The sequence below is a fragment of the Chrysoperla carnea genome, chromosome 2 (assembly GCF_905475395.1).
Source record: "Chrysoperla carnea chromosome 2, inChrCarn1.1, whole genome shotgun sequence".
Classification (NCBI taxonomy): domain Eukaryota; kingdom Metazoa; phylum Arthropoda; class Insecta; order Neuroptera; family Chrysopidae; genus Chrysoperla; species Chrysoperla carnea.
Window position 1 is genome coordinate 79,598,343 of NC_058338.1, and position 22,143 is coordinate 79,620,485.

General features: G+C 30.3%; 1 protein-coding gene across 1 annotated transcript; it reads right to left on the reverse strand.

The window, feature by feature from the left end:
• Positions 1 to 17,336: 17,336 nt before the first annotated feature.
• LOC123292970 (skin secretory protein xP2-like) lies at positions 17,337 to 20,219 on the reverse strand. The gene is made up of 4 exons (XM_044873685.1): positions 20,184 to 20,219; positions 17,694 to 18,408; positions 17,504 to 17,626; positions 17,337 to 17,446 (listed from the first exon to the last, which is right to left on the reverse strand). Exons 1-4 carry the CDS (start codon positions 20,217 to 20,219, stop codon positions 17,433 to 17,435), a joined length of 888 nt encoding a protein of 295 aa, XP_044729620.1. The 3' UTR covers positions 17,337 to 17,432.
• Between the last annotated feature and the right edge of the window lie 1,924 nt (positions 20,220 to 22,143).

Below are 22,143 nucleotides of genomic sequence, written 5' to 3' on the forward strand. Positions count from 1 at the left end.
ATGCCACACATATATAACTGATAATGCCATATTAATACATACTATACAATTTGTATCTAATGTGTATCCTCGTGAGTAAACAGTGATGTTTACAAAAAAATGTTTCAAATAAAAGTTGTTTATTTTTTTATAAGGAACATTTTTTCTATCCCTAACGGTTTACAAGATGGGTCCTACGGATCCAAGATCCAATTAACCTATGTTACTCATTTACGAACTCGACCTCACTTATAACTGTAAAAATGTGTGCTGTAAAAATTACAGCTTGATATCTTGTTATTTTGTTTTTGAGTTTGATGGACGGACAACCGAAAATGGACTAATTAGAAGATTCTATGAACAACTATGCCAAAATTTTTTTCGTAGCATCAATATTTGTAAGCTCTAGTTACAAACTTGGGACTAAACTTCATATACAATGACATATTTCATATATACATGGTATAAAAATAAAATAAAACATAGTTAATACAATAGGAACACCATTAAAATCTAATTCTATTGAATGTTTAATTAATTTTTTGTTTTTAATTAATAAGATTTTTTTTTTTTAAATATTGTAATCTAAAAATTAACTTAAATGAAACAATACATTTGAATATGACTGTATTTCTTGGATTTACAATTATTATTTCTTCATAATAAAAATATTATAGAATTTAATTAATTTGCACGATGATGATTCGTCCTCGAGTATTTATGTCGATGGTATAGCCAAATTTTTAATGGTGTAATCAGAATATTGTAAAACAAAGCAAGTGAAAAAAAAAACTGTACGTTCTTAGAAGAAAACCGTACAAATTTGTAAATTGCATGTACCCTTTTCTTCTGTTTATCCTTACTAAAATTTCAAAACAGTTGTGAAAGTAATAGAACAGGATTGAGTCTTAGCCTAATGAGGCATTGGTCTAGGTTTTAAGTGGTAAATTAATAGGCTAAAATTTGAAAATAATTTAAAAAATAATAAATAAAATATTTTAGCTAAAAAAAACTAAAAAAATTTCCAACACGGTTTACACAGTTTAATAAGAAATATTTAAATTTCATGAATATTCCCTATTGAATAAGTACATTTTTTTGAAGTGTCCCCACTACCGTTCTTATAAATCCTGAATTAGTCGAGCACAACGAAGTTTTTATTTCAATAATTTATTAAGGATTAAACATTAATTCAAATAGTTTTTTTTTTTTTATATCCACCGACTACTCATATCTGCATAAATATAGTCAAATGACGAATAAATTAAAAATTATTAAAAAATAAACACTATTTATTCGGTTTTTCACCATTTTCTGGGGTCCCAAAGATTTGATTTGACAAAATTTAATGTTGCTGAAAGAAAACTTTTGGTTCCGCTTTTGACTTTAACAACAATACCTAGTATGAAGTTTGATGCATGAAATTATATTATACGGAGTATAATGTATAAAAAAATACACAGAATAAAATTAGAGATATGTGAAATAATTTCCGGTTAATTATGGAGACTTTGTGGTATGTGTCTGTAATTATTAATCATCAATATTATATCTATTATATTAGGGTAAGATGTAGTACCTAGAGTCAAATGTACCTTGAATCATTCATATTTGCTTTATACAGATAATGATAAGTACGGAAAAGCAATTGTATTCAAATGATGGTATTTTATTCAGAATGCCAGTAGGCTGAAAACTGATTGTCAATGTGATTTTATTTACAAACTGAATATTGCATATTATTTTGTAAATCATAAATAACCTAAATCGATGGTTATTGTTGAGTAAATTACATAATTCAATACTATGATACACTGAATGGATCAAGGCGAAATATTGTCACTAAATTTTACAATTATATCCTTGTTTATTATGGGTTACCAAGTATAAGTAAGCTAAGTAGGCATAAGTGGGAAAAAGAAGTCTTATTCACCTAGAGTAAATAAAAATACCAGTTGACGCTGTTACTGGACTCTCAAAGATAAGGATGGTTTTTAGAGGCACTTATAGGATTTTCATTGATTCATTCACATACATTCTATGATACTGTTCCCTATCGTGAATTCTCAAACCATAACATGTTCAAGGTACAATCATGTACCATGTACACATGTTTTTATCAATAGTTGCTTAACATATAAGTTCTCAATAAATACATCATGTTTAGGAATAACAGTGCTGTAAACAGAAACAATGTCCATTTAGATATGTTAATTCATTGTTTTAAAAACCGCATAATAGTATACAAGCCCATGCTAAAATTTTTCGGGTGAAATGATCCACCAGGAATCATGTTGAAAAAGATGCTCTTATATATAAAAGTAAGATCAATCATCATGGCGTTAGTTTTGAAGGGTACAATCGAGTACAGATGAGAATAGCGCAGTCACAGGTATAAATGGGATCTTTCGTGAAGTATTTTTGTACGGCTTTCTTCCGTGTGTTAGAATCTTATAAAAAAGGGCGAAAATATTGGGATCTAGTCAATCTCCGTGATTTATTTCTGTAAACTATTTATAGAATTCGTTTCGAATAATTATGCAGAGTAAGTATCCAGCAACGCCGTACATATTTGCTGGTGCGGGGATGAGTCACCAAAGAATGTGACATTCAATTCACACTTGTACTCACCTGTAGCGCGCAAAGCTGACGCCATGGTGCTTAAACTTACTGTTACAAATAGAAGCATCTTTTTCAGCATGACTGGTAGGTCATTTCACCCAAAAAAATTTTAGCATGGACTTGTAGTCTAAAAATTTTGATCTAGGTACTGCACCTTCTCTTTTAGTATAATAATGTGTTAGTCATGATTTTTTTGATTGCTTGACCTATTACCTTTTATGGTGTACCGCAACGGTTACGAATATCAATAATATTATTTTTAATGATGTGATGAACAGTTATTTTATAACAATGGACCTTATCCGTATTGTAAACGCTATTAATTAAAGGTTTCGTGTGAATTACCACAATCGTTTCTCTCGAGCTGAATATTAAGGGTACTGTAAAAGGACCTGGAATCTCGAATCGTTGTGAAGCATAATAAATAAGTCTCCTTCATAGGCCTCACCAAGAAGTGACCAAATTTGGTATTTAAATATTAATGAACAGGACTATTGGAAAAACGAATCTTGGTGTAACCTTCAGAAACAATAAAAGGCAAAAATTTTAAGCAAATTCTCGTTATCAGGCTCAAAGCATGTAACTTTCATACAATCTCGTAAACTAGCATTGCAGAAAGTAATTAAATTATTGATTTACGATCAATAATTACAGTTGTTTAGAAAACTTGTTCTCATTTTATATAAAAATTGCTGTTCAAATGTCAAAATAGATTAATTTAATATAAGATTAATTCAATAGAATATGGTCAGTCGTGAGAATGTTGGGCTACGTCCACATGAGAGGCGCTGAACGCTCATTTGTCTAACGTGCGTTTATAATTACACTCTTTAATGTTTGTTTTCGCGCACGTTCAACAGATTAATACTCATAATTTTCAATATTATCTAATCACTAGCATTTTACCCTTCAAAATTGTCTCTTGTTAATTTATCAAATGCGCGCTCTATTCATCAAATGGTGGATAAATTACGTTAAAATAATGACAGCGTCCTGTTCAAGAAACAGGCTGTTGAAATTTGCAAAAAAGATAATATTTTTGTGAATATTGCCAAAACGCCTGCTTAGCAAAATTGGAAATTTAAGAATAAGAACTAAGACTCCTTTATAATTTACGGTTTATGGTGCTAAATTGTGAAAACTAGCGGTAGAGATATGAGTGTACTTTCAACTCGTTTCCAGAAAAACATATCAAGCATCACTGATTTTATTGAAAATACGATAACTTTATGCAATGTTCCGTGTTTGAGGCATGTTGTGCAATAATTTTCAATTAAATAGCCTTTTTTGCAATGCTCACAATTCAATTAAAGAAGGAAATTTAACCCAATAAAGAATCGGAAATGAATTATTCCGATTTCGCCCAACTGTCTATCATTAATATTTTATTCAACTTCGATTAAACGCCTACCGACCCCTCTTTTTTAGATGATGAACTATATATTTCTTTCATAAATATCTGTGAACACAGGGTAATTAATTTTACAGCAGATTTTCTGTTTCTATAAATATTTAATAGATTAAAATACAATATTATTGAACCACCCAAAGCCATATGTTACACATAAAAATGACGTCACTATAATATATTTTAGTCTCTCTTATCAAAGATTAATTTTATATTTGCATTAAAACATGCTCTTATATATTGTAAATTATCACTATAAAAAAAATTATTTTAAAAACTGTTGCAATAAATGAAATTTATTTATGAACTATATGTTTTTTGATTAAGTTTTTTATTATCAATAAACTTTTTTTATTTGACCCTTTGGCTTGTAAATTAATAATTTCAATAAATTTTATTGAGTGTTGAGCGATAAGCTGTTTGTGATAACGACAACGTTAGATTTACAAAGCTAATTTCTCGCCATCGCCAATATTTTTATTTAGTTTCAACAACTACTTTTCGAAGATCGCCGTTTTTCAAAAACTCAGTCCAGTCTGTTAAAATTCCTGATAGAAACTTTTCACTCTGAAAATATGGTAATATTTTTAGTGCGTCTTGAGAAAATAATTTTACCATGCAACAACCGTTCGCTTAAATTAAAAATACGATACAGCTTAAACTGTATTTCTGTAGGAGTCGAGTAAGTAGAGGGATATTATGAAACCATAGTAATTTTCAACAATACTATTCAAATGTATGAATAAGAAAATTATCATCTGAAATTGTTATTATAAATAAAATTGGCATTACAGTCAGAGGAGCTTTAAGAATAATAAGTGTTCCACAAAAGGGTCCCCAGACTTTAATGCCAAATTTATTTATCACAACAATTTCAGATGATAACTTTTTATTATTTCACACTTTTTAGAGTGAGATTTGTAGTCGTTAAGGTTTTAGTTTTTGTTCTAAGCTAGGGTAGCTAAGTTAGGGTTTCGTATCCAATAACAACTAGAAAAGAGGTGATGAAGTTCATCCGTTTAAGCTACAAACGAATCAATCAGACCTGATTCTGTGGCATCATAGCACCTAAACGGAACAACCGATTTTGAGTTGTTTTTTTGATAATTTTGAAGGCAATTTGATGGAGATTGTTCTTCCCTATGTTTCGAATTCCAATTAAGGGTTCCATACCCGATAACTACTTGAAAAAAGGTGATAATCTTCAAATGGCTAAATTACCTTTCGAATGAACAAATAAAATTCGACATCAGTTCATCAGTTTACAGTTTAGTAGCAGCCATGCCACAAACGAATCGATCAGACCTGATTTTGTGACGGAAGTTTCTTTAAAGTTTTTAATTTAATATTATTGTTTAATAGTTTGGATCTATTCTTTTAAAATAAAACCATAACAGCAGAACAATAAATTATTAGTTTATTCACATCAACGATCAAAAGTGGCAAAACTTGTTTATGATGAATTACTCTTACAAATTATTATTTTTTTTTAGTATAACATAAAACAACCTCAAGGATCTCTCAAGAAGTTCGGAGAAGAAGATTTAATTCTTTTTTTCTCAATTATATTTTGTTTAAATTACATAGGAGTAGTATCTATACGTGAATGGGAAACCCTTAGGCTAATTTTAACAATGTGATAAATATCCAATTTTGATATTTTATATGGATATCTTTTTTTTTTTTATAAATGGAGTATTATTATCTCACAAAAATCTTTTTGAATTTTGATAAATGTGATTCATAGTATACAGGGTGGCTTTTTTAACTTGACTTTTGCAAAAAAATTAAACAAGTGAAATTTACAAAATTTAAAAAACCTTCGACAAATGCGATTTAATTCCTTTAAACCGATTTTTGGAAACTTAGTTATAAAATGTTCTCAATCAAGAAGCACAGATAAACACTTTAAGCTTATAACCCTCCTTCTTAAGTCGATATCAAAGTGATGGTCAAGGACATCAGATGAGATGAAAGGGATTCTTAGAGAGCTATCATTTTTTGGGACCAATTTTTGGAAATATTTTAATTAAAATTGAAATATTTGAGTTGACTTTCTTCTTTTGAATTATTGTTTTGAATTACCTAATTATTTTACCATTTCACTTTTCGAAATGAATACAGCCAGGTTTATTTGACCATTCATTTCCACAGTAATTTTTTATATTTTAAAATTATATGTCATGATTTTTCCAACCAAATTGATTTTGAAGATAATCGCCAATTTTTTATTTTTTTCGGGTATAAAACTCTAAGCTCGCACTTGAAATAGCTTAAAACACTCTCCGTTAAATTATCTTTAAAATGAAACCAAAAAAATTAAAATCGGTTTATCCTTTTAGACGCCACGCAGACAAACTCACAGACACACATACATAGCGGTGAAATTTATAACACCCCTTTTTTAGTTCGGGCATTAAAATTAAGTCATATACAAACAATTTTTCTAAACAAAAGTTTGATCATTTGATTTTTTTTATTTTTAGTTGGATAGATTCTCGGTTAAATGGTGGTCATCTTAATTTTTTCAAATGACACTTTATAATTTTTGTAGGTAATTTGTATTTTAGAGGGGAAAAAAGATAACTTTTAAATGAAAAAAAAAATTTTTTATGCATATTTTTTGTGATTTAAGCAAAAATAACTGATTTTTTCATTGATTTCATTTTTATGCGGGAACTGTTATTTTTTAAGAAAATTCGTAGAATGTGAAGAAGTGTTTTTTATTAAAACAGGAAATCATAGAGAAATTTTCAAATTTCTTTCATACATTTTTTCCAAATGTCAAGTTAAAAAAGACACTATGGATATTTTTTTGGTTATAGAGCAATTACAGTATATCATGATTTTGTTTAACGAAAAAAAAAAAAAAATCTTTTGTACAAAAAATTTGAAATATACTTCTGATATAATAAACAGATAGATTGTGTAGGGTTAGACGTTTTAAAACGGAAAATTTTGTTGTAAAAAAAAGACAAATCAGCTTCAAGAAAACAAAATTTGGAAAAAATTAACTTTTTCAATTTTAAATTTTACTCCTTTTGGGAACAATCTATTTATGATTTCTTGGCTTGAATAGTAGGGAAGATTTCACTACATATAGTATCTCCACTTAAATCGTACCAATTTTTTAAAATATAAAGTGCCCCCGTATAAAATTATAGTCATAAACTATTTTTCCAAAGCTCACTAAGAATTTATATACCCTATATATATGAAATATATATTAAGGTATACTAAGTTTAGATCCAAGTTTGTAACGCTTAAAAATATTGATACTACGAAGAAAATTTTGATGTTGGTCAAATCAAAAACGAAAAGAGATATCAAGCTAAAATTTTTATAGCGTGCTAAGGATGTAAAAAATGAATTTGAGTTCGTAAATGAAGCAACATAGATCAATTGGGTCTTGGGCCAATTTTTTCTATTAATTAGAACAAAACTTTGGTGTCCATTTTCTCAAAAAATATAAAGATTTGTAGTTGAGAATTTGTAGGTAAATTTAACTAGCGGAAAAAAAAATCTAAAAACTACTTTCGAAAAGTTTCGAAATTTGTGAAAACCAAAATAAATGGCGGCCGATATTCAAGTACTGACATTCAAAATTTCCTATACAGAGTATTTCAACAATTAACGCATTCAATTCAAAATTTTCACTTGTTATATTTCATAAATAACCTATTAAATTTTTATCAGTAAGTTAAAAGTTAAGTTAAAATATGAATTCTGATTCTTCGGGTAAACTCAATTTTCACCGACATAAATAGCTACACATTTCATATTTAAAATGGTAACCACCCCTATTGAATTTTAATTGGGAAAATTTAAGCAAAACCTTTAGGAGACATTTCCAAGAACAATTAAAATTTCCAAAGATTTCAATTTAACGCAAACATCGCTATGTCATATTATTGGATTATTTCTAAAAACTATAACATTTTTTAAGTTTTTTACTTTTTATATTTACTGAATCATCAATTTCAAAGTAATGAAACTAGTAGAATTTTTATAACGAAAGGTTAAATGAAATTCTTTTCGAATTAAAAGAATTCTATGGAAATATTGTAAAAAGTTACCTTGAAATTAGCTATATATAACCTCGTTATATTTTTACCTCTGTATACTGATCAATATAGAAGTAGGAGTTTTAAAGAGAGTGGCATTCGAAACAAAATACTGTTTGGATTCGGGTTTTGCAAAATAAGCGGAGATAGAAAACCCTTTTGAGTTTGAATCTAGTCTTATATTATAAAGTCACGACATGATAGATGTAACATAAGTGAAATAGATGTATATTTATTTAGATTTTATTAATTTTTGGGTATACAGTCAAACCTGGATAAGCGAGAGTTCAAGGGAGCACAATCTCATTCTCGCTTATAGAGGTTTCTCACTAACCCGAGTTTCTCGCTAATGCAGGTACATGGGTAGCGTTTCTTTCTTATAGAGGTACGCAGCAATAACAAGTCACAGCAAGTACGAATGTCATTAATGTGTGGTAAATATATTTTTATTGTAGCTATAGTTCCTCCTAAATAATATAAATAAATAAAGCTCGACTGTCGCTTAAAGAGGTATAGATAAGTAGCAGTCTCACTTACGCATATCCATGAGGGAAAAACGACTCCCTCTTACAGAGGTTTCTGTTTCTCGCTAAAAGAGGTTTTGGGAGCTGAAAATGACGGGTCCTGGCTATTACTCTCACTTATAGAGTTTTCTCACTTATCCAGTTCTCACTTACTCAGGTTTGACTGTATAACATATGCGAAGGTAACTTTCATTTTCTGGAAATTACTTCCACAATTTAAAATTATTGTAAGAAAAAGTGTAATTTTGCAGATATGAATTAAAAAATTTTTTTCCATTTTTTGTTTGATTTTTATATGTATGGAAGTTGTGTGGCGATCGCTGTTGGTTTAAAAAAATTTTATTTGTATTTTTGAAATAAATTTTCTGCTACATGGTGATTCATTGGGTATTTTTTTACATTTTCTTTAATCAAGCAATTAAATAATAGGTAAGTAATGTTGAATTAAAATAATATGAAAATCTATTTGAACCCAAAATCGCATGAAAATAATTAGAACAAATAACAAATCTAAACATACGGGTTGTGTAGCCTTGAATATAATATAATATACCTCATTATTATTAGTAAAAATGTGATAATGAACTTTCTTTTATCACGTGTTTTAATTATAAATTACAAAAATTACAATCATAAATTCATTCAGTTTATGAAATAAATTATTATTCAAGTTTTGCAATTTGTTGAAAGTACGATTTCATTTGGACTCTGTCCAGGTGTATGTACATGATCCGTATAATTGAATAAGATAATGTGATTGTATGCTCGAACTTGCTTAAGTGGGACCTGGATAAATGAGAAGTTCCATAACTGGAACTCATGTTGAAGTCCCAACACTTTTGCAGTGAATTACCACTGTTAGTAGGACGAAGCAAACATCTATATGTGAGATTCGTTTTTTCAATTTTATCATCATATTTATCTCTATAACTGAGGCAGCGATTGAATTTTATATGCATTAACCTCTGTAACTGAGAACTGAGATAACATCGTTTTGTTTATTTACTTACTTATTCTTATTCTACCCACAAATTCCGCACTGAACTAATTATGAGATTCAATGACCATCAGTTTTAGTTTTGCTTTTCTATCGTATGGATGTTTATTTGAAAAGTCCGAAACGAAGGCTCAAATTGTTTTCAGTACGTGAAAAACTGAAGTTAGTATCCATTCATGAAAGTGGGACACGCGATGATGTCTGTGTCAATTTTAATATGTCAAAATGTACTCATTGTAGAATAATTCAGAATAAAGATAAAATTCAATCACAATGTTCTGAAGGACAAGGAAAACTAAAAAGTATACGTTTATCAGGATATCCCGAAGTTGAACAGTGTTTTCTAAAAAAGGGTCAAACAACTTCGTAACAAAGACGTTCCGGTAAGTGAACCGGTGATAAAAAAAGGCACAAGATTTCGCGCGAAGGCTCGGAATTCATAATTTTTGTGGCAGCAATGGTTGGTTGGAAGGGTTTGAAAAAAGAAACCCTGTGTAAATGAGACAGATGTACATTTATAGTAAGGTAAGTATAATACCTATAATAACTGAGACAAATTTACGGATCCTTTGATGTCTCACTGTACTTGATAAAATCTTTTGGCACGACCTTTATTATCTATTATCTACGGATCTTGAATGCTTGAGTGACAAGATGGTTTATTTTATTGGAAACTTGGATTAATCGGAATGTTTTGCCCTCTATGATTTGACCTTTTGAACAGTTTTTGTCCTGCTTATGGCGGGGCGCAGGTATTTTCATTAAACATATTAATTACAACAAAATTGCATGCTTCTAGCGTCAACACCACATTAAATTAGTTCATATGCAATGTTAAATCATATTTCGAAAAATACGCAAAATGTCGTAAAATTAATACTAAAACCAATAATTTATTTTATTAGGACAAGTATGCAATCGATTTTTTAGCAGTACATTTATTTTGCTACTTTATTCTCAAACTGTAAAATCTGTCAATATTATTTATATTTTATTCTACTATTTTGTTACTGAAAAGAAACATTTATGTAGACTTTAATTTCAAAATATGTAACATATAAACTTATGAACATTTGGCATTACATCGATAATTAAAATCAAATTATAATTATTTTTAAACTACTGACATTATTTCATGCATTTTTATTAACTGTTACAAAATTGAATGTATCCAATATGTCATTACATTTAATCTTTCACTGAATTCGTTTATGGCACCATATTTTCTCGAGATTGACTGATTTGTATGTGTTTGTACTTTTTATTTGATGAAAATCTATTTAGCCTATTTCCTCTTTTCTTAATTGCACAATTAAATGAGGTAAGAAGCTAGCTAGTTTTATAACCAATAATCACTCAGCAAAAAAATCAACAAATATATCTACGTCAATATTTCATGGTAAATTACAGGTGATAAGAGAAACCGTTAAATCAGCGGCCATAAGATATGTATAAAAACTCGATATGTATAGAAAATAACCAATATTTGCGAGCCTTAAAAATCGAAAAAAATAAATTATTATTTTTTTGGGTAAAATGGTCACTCAAATTAACTTTGCTATTAAAGGTACTTTCATTTCCTTCCGGAGATTTATAATTTTGTAAATTTGACTTGGTTAAAATTTACTTTAAATCAGATTTTATTTAGAAAGCAGATAACTAAATTGTGCTTAGGAGGAGATAAATCTTAAAAATTACATATTTTTCAATATCTACCATAACAAATCATAATTTAATTTAAATGATCTAAATCTAGAACATGGCATAAATAATATATTATTATTGTTATCATTTTTGACACATTTTCAAATTTTAAATCAAAGTTATAAAGAAATACATGTTTTATATGAATTCATGTCTAAAATTAAAATTATTAAATAAATAGACATATAAATTAGAAACTGGTTTTTTTCAATGTTTATATTACTTGGTTTTTAAACAAAAAATTAAACAACTAATGAAAATGAAATTATGCTATCCAACCAATATCCTTAAGGATCTTTATGTTTTTGATTTTAACACAAATATACGCAATTAAGTTTAACCCACTTCCAGGCGATGCATGCATGCATTTATTTAATAAAACTGTATGTAAGTTTTAACAGTGATCAAAATAGATTGGCGTCAATTTTAATGAAGCTTTTGAGCATCAGTATCATATAAATAAAAAAAAGCAGTAATAAATAATATCGAAATTTTGATCCTTCACGTTTTACGCACATCTATATACAAACAATTATTTTTTACTGTAAACTATAGCCCGTTAAAAAGAGTGATAAATATTATCAGTAATTTTCTTTATTTTTATTTATAGGCAATTTTATTACAAATATGATATATAAATTATATAATGAACAAAGTTATATGTTAATATTATGTTTCTAGGCTGTCTTTTTCTAAGTGGCATTTTTGTAGCCCGTTAGTTTATTTTATGTCAGTAGCCAACACGATAAGCTTGAAAATGATGGGCAAATCATGGAATTTGATAAGGGAATAAGGAAGATATCACGTGGACAGGAAAAAATAGCGAACTAGAAAACTAGAGAAATAATGTATAAGATACTTGTAATCGTTTTAAAGTTCGCAACCTTATAAATATGAACTCTTATATTGATATGTATCTATCACAGGAGACACATATCAATATAAGAGTTCATATTTATAAGGTTGCGAACTTTGTACAGGAGTATAAAAATATGAAAATAATTTCATGGGAACTAGAGTTCAGCAAACAATACTTGACCAATGAGATACAAGTTTATATAAAAAGTAATTGTAAATTCCTTTTTGGTATCTTGTCATATAAACTAGAATTATTGCTGGATATTTTTGGTAATACCATATTTTTATATAAATTATTCTGTCATGATAATTGAAAATGTCCGTACTCCAACAATTTTTAAAATGTTTTGAATCAGTTAAAAAAAAAATATCGTTTTTATCTTATTAGAGAGCTCAAAAGCAATTGGAGATCAATTTGAATGGATAAAAATCAATTTTTCATTAAAAAAGATAAATTTATACTATTATGAACACAAAGCTTTTGACATTAAGGTATCTCTCTTTTCGAAGTTACCATAAAAAAATTTTTTTTGGAAAAAGACCATTTTAACTTGTGACGACAGTATTGATCCTAAATAAAGACTTTTATAGAAGTAAATAAATTATTTTCCTCCGCAACTAAAAGATGAAAATTAAAATTTTTTAAATCGCACAAGTTCCCAAAAATTATTTATTTAAAATTATAATTTTTAGTTCATTTTTTCTAAATAAATTATATTAATCAATACTTTTCTGGATTGTAATTTGTCTCTCTCAAACAAAGCAGTTTATTTTTTAAACTATCTCCCAATTCTTATATCAAAGTTTTGAATCCGTAAACTTCGAATACAATTTAGTCATAATCAATATGAACTACACATAGTCCTAACTAACTAACGCTGCAAGTTTTGTCAACCAATTTTACATTTACAGGTATTTAAACAATTGTTCATAACAAATAAATTGTTTGTACCACTTTACGAAAAATCTAAACATTCATTCGTAATCAGTGACCTAGAAACCATAAGAAAATACTGCTTCTACTCATCCCGATGTTACGGCCTACGAAACCCCTTTCCCGCGTAAGGACTAACAATTATATTATGCTTATTTTTTGTACGATGAGATATTGTTGTTGGGTAACCTCGAGAGAAAATGGACTTGAATGATATTTTATTATAAGTTAGACACGATTGTTTGTGTATCGATTTTTTTGCTACATTGTAGCTTTGCAAACACCTAATTCAATGTAATTTTTTCATACGAAAGCTTATTTAATCGGAATTCTGTTTTCATCTTAATTTTAGTGAATATCGTGGTGAGCTTATCTATTCATATCAAAATTAAAAGTTCCTTGCGCCTCCACCATAATCAGATTGCACTAATTATACATTAGGATGATATATTTTTTTTAATTTTGTAATGTTGCTGTTTTATGCCGGCAAGTTTTCAAATTTTGTTTATTTTCACTTGTTTGGTATTGTAAAATTAATACAAACCTTCGACACTGATCCCAATTTTACAAAAACATAATAATTCCTCAAAATCCTACACAATTTAACAATCAACAAAGTTTTCAAAATTACACAATTATTCACATTTCAAAATATAACATCATTTAATTTTAAAAAAACACACATTAATAATATTGATGCACTTTTACCACAAGAAAAATCGAAGCACTTGTGAATACATAAAAATTGAAAACATAAACAAATATACGTATAGCACGTGTTTGAGTTTATACACACACACAAATTGATCTTTAAAATAACATCACTGGTTAATCCACGTCTTTGTAAAATTACATTACATCATCAATACACCGTCGCGTATCGTATGTTTTGATGTTGGCTGCTTACAGCGGAATAAAATGTTTAGTTTAGACGCGAACAAACCGCGGATACCTTGACAATTGATATCACCTCTCACATGCGCACCATATAATAATATAATTTTTTATTTATTTGTTTATTAAAAAGAGAAGCAAACCACTTTTTTTATTTAAATAATACATCAATCTGCAGTAGATCCTTCAAATTAATATGCTATTCAATGAAAAATTTATAAATAAAACATTGAACCTTAAAAGTAGTATTTATTATCTTCTATGAATTTAGTACGATTTAAGTAGTAATAATTAGATAAGTTTGCAAAATTGTCATTGAAAATGTATTCCTTATCTTATCAGTTATGTAACAAATTTGATCTCTGAATAAAAAAATCGATAGATTTTTCAATAATATTGAATCACAATGACTATACGCAGGCATGGGCGAGTTATTTTAAGTCGAAGTCATCATTGTTATAACTTTATTCTGTGTCATAAGCTTTATTATGTGTCCCTTTATCCAAGTCCGCATTGCTCATAGAAGAGGAAGCGAGACGAATATACGACTGTTCTACCTATCTCAGTTTCTCTAATAGTAATGGGATAGGTAGAAAAAATTGTTGCTTCTCTGTGTTACTTGCATTTTAGGTTGTCACTGTCTTACTCGTATTTTAAGTAAGGAGCCCGAGGGACTTCTGAAAGTCCCTTTGCCAATGCCTGCTATACAGGGTGGACCATTTTAAATAATTATGGCTAATAGTCCGTTTTGTAATTAAACAATTAAAATATAACTTCAACAAAAGCATGCTCTGACCATCTAGTTTTCCGGGTTGCTTTAATAGTCAATTTACATTTTAAAAGTTTTGAATTAGAAAGTTTTTCCTCATGAAAAAACTAACATTTTTAATTTTAAAACATTTTTTCGAAAATCGTTAGCTTTCGGAGGAAATGTGACTTAAAAACATGTCATTATTGTATTTAATTGAAAGAAAACACGCTGGAGACAAAAAATGCTTTAGCCAAAAGTTGCCAAGAGCAAATAAAGACATTCGCCTGTGTACATGATTTTGGCCTACAATTATCGATAAACTTTAGGCGTATTTTCTTTCAATTAAATGCAATAATGACATATATTTAAGACGCATTTCCTCCGAAAGCTAACGATTTTTGAAAGCGAGAATCTGATATCCCCATCAAACTTTGCAAATCAAGATATTTTTTGATTGGATAAAACAAGGAGGGTGAAAAGAGTTGTTGAGAGAATTTTATTTCATGCCAGAAACGTGCTCCGAGGCCTAACTAATACTTTAATTGTGGTCACAAAATTTTTGTATATATAGGAGGATAATCCTACGAAGAATTTTTGATGGGAAATTAAATATATATACACAACCAAATAATTAAAGGAACAAACTTTACCTAAAGTTCAAATACCTATAGCTCTGCGAAAAATAATCGAATTTGGATCGCATTTGAACTTGTATTTCCTAGTTTTGAAATCAGTTGCTCAAAAATTTGTATCACCCCTTTGTACTCACAGGTTGAAATGGTGAGAATTGTTATCCTTAACTTTTATATGAAGTTTAGAAGCGTACCAAAATTTCTAAAATTGTTTTACAACAAATTTGTTAAAAATACTCGAAAGCTTATTTATTTTTCTTCAAATGAGCTATAAAAAATTATCGTATGAGCTTTACCCACAAATATATTTGCTTGCCAAGAAAAATTGACACTTCTGGATTTAAAACCCTGCATCTTTTGAAATAATTATCGTTCTGAATTTTTTCTGTCTCATTCAAAAACTTAAACTGCATTCTTTTAAGCCCGGGCATGTTGTTTTGTTAAAACTTTTCCATATTTTGAGCACATACATTCACAATACGCACACAATAATACACAATAAGTAAGATTCTGAAAACAGAAAGAGCAAGTTTTCAAATGAGGTATTTGGAATTAAAATTTGATCATTTTTTGCAGAGATGCAGCTGTTTTTGGTAAAATTTTGTGGAAAAATTTTGTTCCTATAATTATTTGGATGTGCATATTTGAACTCTTTTGAATTTTCTATAATTTAAGGAATAGCTTTCGTTGCTTTTGTCAACAGTAAAATTTTAGCTTTAATAAATAAAATCAGGATAACGAACATGTTAGACAGATTTGTGGACATCATTATAAGAACATCTGAACGAAATTCTTGACAATCAAAATTGACTTAAAATAGACTTTAGTTCATTTATTACAATCCTAAACTCCCTGAAACTAAGCAAAGCTAATAATCTATGGCCATTTGTACATTTCTTCATTATTGTATGTAATTAAACTGTTTTGTATATCCTTAAAATGTCTTTTACTGTATTAATAAAAAAAACTTTGAACAAAAAGAAAACCGACTTCAAAAGAAAAACTTTTCCAAAACAAATTAATATGCACCAAAAAGTAAAAAATAACGATAATATAATGTAGTTAAAATATTGTTATTTTTGGAGTCGGTGTCAGCCAAGGAAACAACTCTGACAGAACAGTTTGCTACATTAGCTTGGCTGACACCGACTCCAAAAATTACAATAATTTTAACTACATTATATTATCGTTATTTTTTACTTTTTAGTACATATTAATTTGTTTTCTAAGAGTTTTTTTTGAAGTCGGCTTTTTTTTTGTTCAAAGTTTTTTTTTACTTTGTGATTTTTAGTGAATCTGAAGTACACGAACTAATTTGTCACTAAAAAAGAATCATCGAAATCAGTTAGCGTGATATTGAGTTATTCGTTCTCTTGTCGTGCATACTTAATGCAAATTTAATACTTTTATGATTTTCTCATGGATGCTGTTGTCTGAACTGGACCAAAATAAAAACGAATCACACGGGAAGCATCAATTTTCGAATACATAAAGAATCATCAAAATCGGTTCGTCCAGTCGAAAGTTCTGAGGTAACACACTTAATAAAAAATACAGTCGAATTGAAAACCTCCTCCTTTTTTGTTTGAAGTCGGTTAAAAACTAACATTGTTTCGTTTCCATTTAAAAATCGAAGCAAATGCTATCAAATAGAAGAATCGCATTTACAAAAATCATTAGATTTTATATATCGTAGAAAAAATATATCGATTTTCATACGTTTGGAAATATTGAAAATTAACGTCTGAAAATCTGAAAGTTCTGAGGTAATAGTCAATTGCTAATAATAAGTTTCTATCGTAAAGTTTACGAAAGAAATAAACAGTCCTTTATATAGTTAGTTAAAAGGGTAAATTAATTCAATTTGATGAAAACGAAATGAAATTATAAAACATCTTAGAAATAGTTTTATTCGTAATATACATAAATATAATTTCTTTTTTTTTTTTTAAATATTGAATACAGAAAAGTGTGAAAATGTTCGAGGAACGCGATAATTATTTAATGTAAAATTTTTAAGCCTTATAAGTAGATGATGGATGATCCAAATAATTGTTGACGATGATTAAGAAGCAGGCGCTGAAAACAAATTAAAAATAAAATAAACGAAGCTACAAGTGTATTACGATATTTTACCTTCTGCTGGTGGTGCTTCGGCTGCTGGTGCCGCTTCAGGCGCTGGTGTAGGTGCAGCTTCTGCTGGTGGTGCAGCTTCAGCAGGTGCAGCTGCAGGTGCGTCTGCAGCTGGAGCTGGTGCAGCTACGAATTAGGAAAGACGATTAGCTCCCTCTCAAATATTTAGTGATTAATGTTGAGAAATATTTACCTTCTGCCGGCGCTGGTGCGGCTGCTCCTTCTGCAGGTGCAGCTGCTGGTGCTCCTTCTGCTGGAGCGGCAGCGGGAGCTCCTTCTGCTGGCGGCGCAGCTGGTGCTCCTTCTGCAGGAGGTGCTGCTGGCGCTCCTTCTGCTGGTGCAGCAGCAGGCGCTCCTTCAGCTGGTGCTGGTGCACCTTCTGCTGGTGGAGCTGCTGGGGCGCCTTCTGCTGGAGGAGCTGCTGGAGCACCTTCTGCTGGAGGTGCAGCTGGTGCTCCTTCTGCTGGTGGTGCAGCTGGTGCTCCCTCTGCTGGTGCAGCTGCTGGGGCACCTTCTGCGGGTGGTGCTGCTGGGGCACCTTCTGCAGGTGGTGCTGCTGGAGCACCTTCTGCTGGTGGTGCTGCTCCTTCCGCTGGTGGGGCACCTTCTGCTGGAGGAGCAGCACCTTCAGCTGGTGGAGCACCTTCTGCTGGTGGTGCACCTTCTGCGGGTGGAGCACCTTCTGCTGGTGGAGCACCCTCTACTGGAGGAGCACCTTCTGCTGGTGGAGCACCTTCTGCTGGTGGAGCTCCTTCTGCTGGTGGCGCACCTTCTGCTGGTGGTGCACCTTCTGCTGGAGGAGCACCTTCTGCTGGTGGAGCACCTTCTGCTGGTGGAGCGCCTTCGGCTGGTGGTGCTCCTTCTGCTGGTGGTGCCCCTTCAGCACCTTCAACACCTTCTTCACCCTCCTAATTGTTTAAAACGTAACGATTAATATATTTTTTATAAATAATTACATCTCAACCAAGATTTATAAAATTTTCATTAAGCAGTTAGAACATTTACAAAAATGTTACTGTTTACGATCATGGCCAATCAAAACAAGTACGACGCGGCAAATCGTGGTATTTTTTAAATTATTAGGTACGATTATTTTTGTAAATAATAACAACCAAATGGCATAGTTTCATGGGTTTACAAGCTTGGATTTAAAAATCTTTTAGAGTGAGCAATTTGAAATTATCATGTAATTTTTTTGAGTAATTAAAAATTTCTACTTTTCATCTTCCTATTTTTCGTTTGTTTTGATGCCTTCTGACACTAGACTTTAATTTATTCCAGAAACTACTCAATCGATTTTTGCTGTTTTCAAAAGAATTTTCCCGGTTTTTTGACTTTTTAAATCTTTTAAGGAGTTTACTTGGCAAAGTCTAAACTTTGAAAAAATTTCTGCTTCAGAATTGTATGAAAAGCTTTTATTTCGGAGCGATTTTTTCGACAGAAAAAATAGACAAAAAAATTGTGAGAAATGTCTGCTCTTTACCAAATAAGCTGCCTAATGATCGTCCAAACCCCCGAAAGAAGGTTACATGGTTTGATTTATAGTAGTTGGGAAGAAAAGGGGAGATATGTCTGCTAACATTTTGTAACACTTGTGCGGTCGTTAGGGAACCTAATTTTCAAGAAACTGAAACTTTTTCCAATTTTTAATAATTTCACCCACCTCCCCTTCTATCTCAAAAATGGTCGCTCTGATATATAATATGTCCTACGAAAGAAAATTCTCCACATTGACTCAGGAGCTTATTTACCACGCGCCAGAAAGTTAGGGTTAATGGATTTTTTGAAGCGCCGCATCCTAAAATACAATTTCATTTTATGTCTAGCAGTAGTATAGCCCAATTAACCTACAGAAGCCCTATGTTAAATTTGACATATATTGAAAACATATATTGATGTAGCATAATATTTTACAAAAGACTTGACAAGTTTCCCAGGTCCTAAAAGAATTTCAAAAGTCGAAAAACCAATATTCAAATTTAAAAAAAAAAGTTTGACGTCCAACCCAAAAAAGTTAAATGGCAAACTTGTAGGTCTTAAAAAAACCTATCGAATGAAAATTGGGGGCATATTTTCTGATAAAAACTGGCAAACCCGTCAAAAATCGTGTTTTTTTTAATGGGCTTGAATGGGTTTGGAGCAGATGTTTTCTTTTTTAACCAATAAAAAATGGCCCTTAAATTTGTTATTAATTATCTTTTTCATTTTATAAGGTTGATAGCTCTCGCATTTCAACAAAAATTTTAATCTTGGGTAAAATGCTTATAGAAATTACTTAAAAATTACATAAATACTATAAATACCCATATTACTTAATAAATACATAAATAACTATTAGTATTAGACAGATGAAGCCATGGCATTAGTAAGCATTTAGTGTATAAAGTTTAGCTATTTGTCAGCTATTATAGCTAAATAAAATTAAACTTACCGTGTCAAATTTAACAAGTATCTCACAGGGTAATTATATTATTTTTAAAGGGTTTACGAAATACAGTTTAATGTTTTTCAATTTTTATTGAAAATTTTAGTATCGTCATAGTGCCCTCAAAGACCAAAAACGTGACCAAATTCAAAAAAAAATTTTTTTGATAGTGCTCAGATCATTTAGTTTGATACAGGGATCTTCTAAGAAATGATAAGCGTTCACAGTAACGTTCTGCACCTTAATTCTCCTCTTTACTTTCAGTCGGAATGTGGCTTTCGCCAAACACAACATTATTGTTATATTTAAACAAAATGGAATCTACGTCTGAGGGTCAGTGAAATACGTTAAATTTTGTGAATATCAATATTGCAACAGAAAATTTGTAAAACAGAAATATAAAATTTCTTTTTTTAGTTCTTTTTTTTCACAAAATTCAAGTTTTGAATGGAAACAGTATAATATCACGCTGTTGGATGCTGTCCTTAAACCTATACTGTTACTTAAAAAATATAAGCTATAGAATAAAATAAAATTCAGCTGCTACTATCCGCTGCTTGAATTTGATATTTTACCCCAAGTGCTAGTCGATAGAGGTGAACAGGGTAAATTTCCGTAAATTTGACATTAAATTTGTAATCAACGACCCCAGAAACCCCTGGGTTTTAAATTAAAACAGTAATAACACGCTGTTTAATGCTGTTTTTAAATCTATTGGAGATTACTTAGGAAAGTATTAGCTATTGAATAAAACAAAATTCAGATGCTACTATCTGCTGCTTGAATTTGATATTTTACTCAGAGGGGTGGTCGATAACAGGTGAAGGGGATACATTTCTGTAAATTTGACATACAATTTGTAATCAGCGACACCAGACCCCCGCGATTCAATGCTAGAGTGAATTTCTTAAATTTTCGAATTTTTAACGTATTTCGAATTTTGGTGCATAGAGTGATCAGCGATCCTAAATTTTCGAAAACGACATGTACCTCGATCATAATAAATAATATTCTACTCCAGGGGGTGGTCGGTAAATAGTGAAGGGGGTAAATTTCAGTTAATTAGTCATAAAATTTGTAATCATCGACCCAAAAATCCACCTCGAGTCAATTTTGGAGTGAATTAACTTTGAATTTTCGAATTTTGGCCATATTTTTGGCCTTCGGCTGCAATGTGATGATTATAGTTTCAATTTGGAAGAATGTCTTGGTATTGCTTACGTGAAGTGAAGCAAATCAATAGGTAAAATAAATGTTACTATAGCCGTTATAGTTTTTTAGGAGTTTATCCATAGTGAACCACAAAAATAATGATTTTACTTTAGATGAAACGAATTTTGTAAAAAAAATGAAACTAGGTTGAAAAAATAATGATTTACAAACTCGCTTTCATTAATAACACTAAGGAGTCATTTTGTTAATTTTGGACAGTTTTTTGAATAGAAGTGTATAATGAATAAAGATATAATATCGTAAAAAAATGACAAAAAAATTAAAGTCAGGCAGATATTGGTAATTAGAAAAAATTCCGAGTTGGTTGGTTTGAGTTTATTGACTATAGAGGGGTTGGTTGGATTCTGAAGGGTTCAAAAATGGAACCCTATTACAGAAATATTTTACGGTCCATGCTAAATTATGTTTTGCTAGACAGAGATACGAACAAATGTTGGTTGTTTTATAATTATTCGAAAAACTATTTATGTCTGCTGTTTGTTACTTGAATAAACTTTTTAAAACTGTCGAGATTCTCTATTTCTAAAATATTGATCAAAAAAAATATTGTTCAAAAAAGCGCTGTTGCTAAAAATAGCGCTTTTACGTAGATAAATCGTTTATGCCCCATCTATTTAGACTATCTTCTCATTTTTGAGTGTCGAAGTACATGTAGGTACTAATTTATAATACCTTCTCGCAGGCCCGTGCGCAAGGAACATAAATTTTGCACTAACCATATAGTCCTTTAAATACACCCACTTATGAGACTCATTTCCAATGACGAATCAAATATCCATACATAATTTGAGCTCGGTACAATATTTGACTTCGTCTTTGAGTCGAGTACTTCAAACAGAAAACTTGGATCTTGGCGAGGCTATCGAATTAACTGATGTTACAAAACATATTTTGCGATATCTGCGATGAATACGATATAGAAGTGCGGAAGCTAAGGTTCACGTCATAACAGACTCAACGCTCGAATATACAGACTGATTCAGTT